Here is a 5352-nt window from a genome sequence, read left to right as displayed (position 1 = left end):
TTGTTTGTTTTTTAATCTTTACAGAAAGAACCCTGGTGGCAAAATAGTTAAGTGCTAGGCTGCTAACAGAAAGGTTGGTGATTCTAATCCACCAGCTGCGGGAGAAAAGACCTGGCACACACTCTGCTCCTGTAAAGATTACACAGTAGGAAATCTTATGGGGCAGTTCAACTCTGTACTAATGGGTTGCTATGAGTTGGAATCCACGCAATGACACACAGCGACAAGAATTTTTACAGGAGCAGATCGCTACATCTTTTCTCCCACGGAGTGGCTAGTAGGTTCCAACCACCGACCTTTTGGTTAGCAGCTGAGCACTTAACCATTGCACCACCAGGGCTCCTTTTATAGTGATATAAATATCTGATTTTTTAAAATAATAGCACCTCTCAGACACTATCCATTTTCATACTCAATTTACCCTAACTTTACTCTGCTTTCATCTTTGTGATTTAAGGTATCTTCTTGTATCTACACCCTATTTTCTAAGTCTTCCAATACCTTTTACCAAAAGCAGCATGAATCCAAGTGGATTCCACATAGTTGCTGTGTTTAACAGTATACAGTGAACTTATTTAAGGACCTTGAACAGTTTAGCTACAGAAGTTGAATTGTTTTAAACTATACTTCAATTTACACTCTACGAAATTTCAAATATTCTGAGTAACAAAAAGTTTCTTCCTTTATTCAATTTTAAAATGACTTACATTTAAACCTAAAACCATAATGAGAATACTTAGCCTCTGATGATACAAAAAGAGGTTTGGGACCTCAGGGAAATTGTTACAAATATCATTTCTCATTATACTGCAAAAACAAGAGAGTTTCAATGGTTAATAGGAGATGGCACATGAACTTTACTATAAAATAGTTTAGAGTCAACCATGCACAAAACTACCAAAATATAAATCAGCTGCATACAAATAACCTGAAACTAAACCTAAAATTCAGGATCATGGGCCACACTCCAGGATTCTGATATCATTGGTGCAGTGTGATGGGTCACTTTTATATGGCCTTTCTAGCCATGGTCTTTTAACTCCCACCAAAAGATTGAGTGGGACTATGCAAATAAAGTGCTTGTGGCCCACAAAGGGGATTGAACAGCTTGCTAATAATGCAAATAAGATGCATGGTACCCTTGTGGGGGTGGGACCATGCAAATAAGATGTAAGGAACCCTAATGAAAGGATTGGTTAGTCTAGTCATCCTGCTAGGCTTAAAATGAGCCATCCCAGAGGTGGAAAGGAGAGGACCTCACTACCACCAAGAAAAAAAAAAAGGCTGGTACTGAAGCACATCCTCTGGACTTGGGATCCCTGAGCTGAGAACCTCCTAGACTCAGGAGACAGAGAGCGCTGTAACACCTGAAGCAATGAGAAGCAGCAGCAGAGACATGGCAGTAGCAGAGGCAGAAGAACCAGGATACAAGCAAGAGACGATGCAGTTGGCTTCTCAACACAAGGAGTGAGAAAGCTGAGAGCGTTCGGGCAGGAGGCTTGCTGGTGGAGTGGGGTGCCACTAGACACTTATAGGTAGAGCTGAAGAGCTTTGTAACACTTGCCTGAACAGAGCAGAGGCCTGGCTGAGGGGCCAAAGGCCAGACAGAGGCCTGCCTGGGGGCATGGCTGAGAAGAGGCTGTCTTGATCGAAGAACTGAATCCTGAATGTAACTTGTTACTTCTTTAATAAACCCCATAATTGTGAGTATGGTATGTGAGTTCTGTGTGGCCATTGCAATGAATTATCAAACCCAGCAGAGGAGTAGAGAGTGTGGTGGGACAGATTGCTGGTGTCAGAATTGGTAAAAAGATTGGAGAGGAGGTATGTCTGACCTCTGCCTCATGGCAATCAGCCTTGGGCTGTTGATCTTGATTTGCCTTTCCCTTGTGAAATTAGATGAGGTCAGGTGCCCCCACCACGCGATCTTTACAGTTGGTGTCAGGAGTGGGACTTGTTGCAATGGCTCTAGACTCATGGAAGTATGGGACTTAGGAAGAGAAAGAACAAAGGGGCATGAGAAGTGAAACTCATGATGCTTAGATGGTTCCTTTGGTTGTTGTTATCTGTAATGGCTGAAAGGAAAGTAAGAGATGTTATGCTGCAGCTGAGGAGAAAAAAGCCACATCTGGAATGGCTTGGGGTAACAGCCAGGCTGGTTAAACAAGATGCTTGACAGGGGCCCAGGGTGTTCTGGTCCCACCTAGCCAGAGGCCCAAGGCCTTATGCATATGAATTAGAAGGTAAGCAAGGTGTGGAGAAGAAAAGATAAGCTGGAATGTTTTAAAAGGGTTATGTGTTTATTTGACTGTACTATGAATACTAAGTGTTTCTTCTACCTAGGGTTTGTAAAACAGACCTAAATGTATGATGGAAATGAATATTGAGTATTCTAGATTACAAAGAGCATATTACTCTGCCTTCAGTCAATACTTGATTGGATATGCTAAAACGGGAACTAGGGTTTGCCCAAAAGAAATACAGGCTATTGGTTTGAATGCAGTAGCCTTGTGTACAGAGTACTGGTGGCTTAGTTCAAAAACCTGAGCCCTACCCAGGACCTTTGGAATCAAGAAATTTGCATTTGAAAATACATGCAGACCCACTCAGAACTACTGGGAGAGCAAGAAATTTGCATTTGAAGGAAGGACCTGCAGGAAAAAAAATAACTGTTTTGCTTTTTGAATATCAAGCAAGCAGTTTGCCATTGGATGCATTGAGGCAGGAAAAGTCAGTGCCCACCCATTAGAAGAACCTCTTTCTAGGGCTGGAAGTTAAAGGGTGCTGGCGAGTAGACAGCCTGGTATGTTTGCTTGAGGTGACCACCTGGGGCCATGAGATGAGTGGAACAAGGGGAGGTTCAGCAATGCACTTTTTAGAATAATTTAATTTAATTTTATGATATTGCTGTCAAATATGTTATTTTCTAGTCTCACCTCTCTCCCCACAATAAAAATACTAACACTATGTTTAGTTTGGGAGTCCCTCGTTGGCACAAATGGTTAAGTGCTCCATTACTAACTACAAATGGTTAGTGGTTTGAACTCACCCAGAGGTGCCTCGGAAGACAAGCCTGACAATCTGCTTCTGAAAGATCACAGCCTTGAAAACCTTACAAAGCAGTTCTACTCTGCACACATGGGGTCACCATGAATTGGAATGGACTCTATAGAAACTAACAACATGTTTAGTTTAAAAAATGAGTTATTGCCATCTGGCAGTTGTGCACACTTTATTGAGGTAGTTTGTGTTTGATCAACTAAGCCAGCAACAGTAAAGTGATCCTTCATTTATGTGACTAAATAAGAACATGAACTTTGTTAGCTACATGCTGCGAGCAGATCTAATGTCACCCCGAAAGAGAAAGTTTCAGAGTGGAACAAAGAGGATTCATTGAAAGAGCTTAAGAAGGCATGATTCCTGAGCCAGGTTCCACTTGTGTTCTGCTGTTCAGTGAACCAAGTGATGCTCAATTAGTGCTTTTGTTAAATGAGTTTAGGATTTACCTCATTTGCATGTGGAAGAATTTACACTGATGCTTAATGAAGCTGCAACTAGGTCAGAGTTGAGAAATAGATGGAAATGTATGGATGACTGCACCAACAGTGTCTCAATTAATTGTTGGCTACGTTTTAATGAAACATGCGGTAACTCATTTGCACCTACGAATCTACAGATACTCTATTGGATTTTGGCTAGAAAATAGAGGAGATGCAAAGACAGCTTCTGAACACCTCTTATTTTGACATGCCCGCCTAACTGTAACTATCTGTTATTGAACCCAATATTCAGGGAAAATAACACCTTGTCTTATGCACGTAAAAATATGAAAATGAGAGCCACTGATTTACTGCCTCTGATTTCGAGCAAAAAATACAAGACCCAAAAAAGTACTTCTTATTTGTCTTCTTTTAACAACTAAGCTGTAAAGGATCTTCTACTATTTTAGGAGATGTTGATTCCTCACCTGATGCTTTGGTTCTTAACAATTCTGATGGTTTACTTGGTTCTCCAATCCCAATGCTGTTGCCAGCAACAACACGGAATTCATACTCCACCCAAGGGCTCAAACCAACCACTGTTGCATTGTATGTTTTACCATTCAGGATTTCTGGAACTGAAAAGAGCGGGATACTTAAGACACCTAAATTGGCACTAGTTGAAAACAATCAAACCAACTAACTAACCATCTGTTTTAGAAAATTATCCCAAAACACAAGAATCACTTACCTGTAGAAGCAGCCTGCCAACCCAAAGAAAATGCTGTTCGAGTCTGAATAGTAAATATTTGAATGGGACTGTTATTATCTGGGCCTGGTTTCCAGCTGAGTTGAGAAGTACTACTGGAAATGTGTTCCACTCTCACATCCTCTGGGGGACCTGGGGGACCTTGGAAAAGATGTTTTATGATATTAACCAAACCAAACCTATAGGTGTTGAGTTGATTCCAACTCATAGCAACCCTATAGGACAGAGTAGAACTGCCCCGTAGGGTTTCCAAGGAGCAGCTGGTGGATTTGAATTGCTGACCTTTTGGTTAGTAGCTATAGCTCTTAACCATTGTGCCACCAGGGCTCCACTGTTGAGGTTATTAAATTCAATGACTTGGGTACGGATAGTTTATTTTTATCTGTTACACTTAGAAAATAGTGAACATGACATATTTGTATCACGTTATTAGAGATAAAGTCCTGTTAATTGAGCTTACATGGTGAGAGATTAATTTAGAAATATTTCCTTTGAAGATTAGAAAATGCCAGTCATGAGGTGGTTTAATATCATGCAATGGAGAGCTAATCTCAAAAACTAAGAACCGTTCTCTCTCCTTGCGCTCTCAAAGGCTAACTTAATAAGTAAATGCAACCCATATGGAGAACTATAAGAGCTTGTGGATTCAAAAGCTTCCTCGACAGAAATGATTTATTATAAATAGAAGACAAGTCTAAGTTTTAGGGACTGACATCACCTACCTAGACTGACCATTCCATATAAATAGACAAAACCTGTGCAATTCAGTGTCCATATGCATATTACCTATACCCTGGAGTCTTGGAGTTTAGGGAAAAAGTCTGTAAGATTTCCTGTCACTTCCCTATCATGATATGATCCCTGAATGAACTAGCATTTAGATATCGGAATTTTTGCCTGTGAATACTCCATGTGATCATTTCCCTCAGCCATTTTTGCTTACCTCTAACAATGATGTCAGCTACAGCAGATAAAATTTCTAGAGTTGTTTGTACAGTGCACATGTATTTTCCTGAATGGTTTAACTGAATATTCCTTATCATCAAATCTCCAACAGATTCCTGCAGATATTAAGGAGAAAAGAGATAAAAAACATAACCTCAC

At 40.5% G+C, this 5352-nt stretch overlaps 1 protein-coding gene across 1 annotated transcript in view; it reads right to left on the bottom strand.

Annotated features, from left to right (window-relative positions):
- The window catches only part of LOC101345497 (contactin-6), a gene marked incomplete at its 5' end in the record, with an annotated part of 39762 nt that extends 34453 nt beyond the window's left edge, over positions 1-5309 (bottom strand). Inside the window, 3 exons of the mRNA XM_004368664.1 lie at positions 3968-4117; positions 4231-4389; positions 5192-5309. Coding sequence (XP_004368721.1) covers positions 3968-4117; positions 4231-4389; positions 5192-5309 — 427 coding nt within the window. The remainder of the gene's footprint in view (positions 1-3967; positions 4118-4230; positions 4390-5191) is intronic.
- Between the last annotated feature and the right edge of the window lie 43 nt (positions 5310-5352).

This window comes from Trichechus manatus, unplaced genomic scaffold, assembly GCF_000243295.1.
Source record: "Trichechus manatus latirostris isolate Lorelei unplaced genomic scaffold, TriManLat1.0 scaffold00001, whole genome shotgun sequence".
NCBI classification, from domain to species: Eukaryota; Metazoa; Chordata; class Mammalia; order Sirenia; family Trichechidae; genus Trichechus; species Trichechus manatus.
The sequence above is the reverse complement of the archived record's forward strand: the minus strand, read 5'-3'. Positions and strand labels throughout refer to the sequence as shown.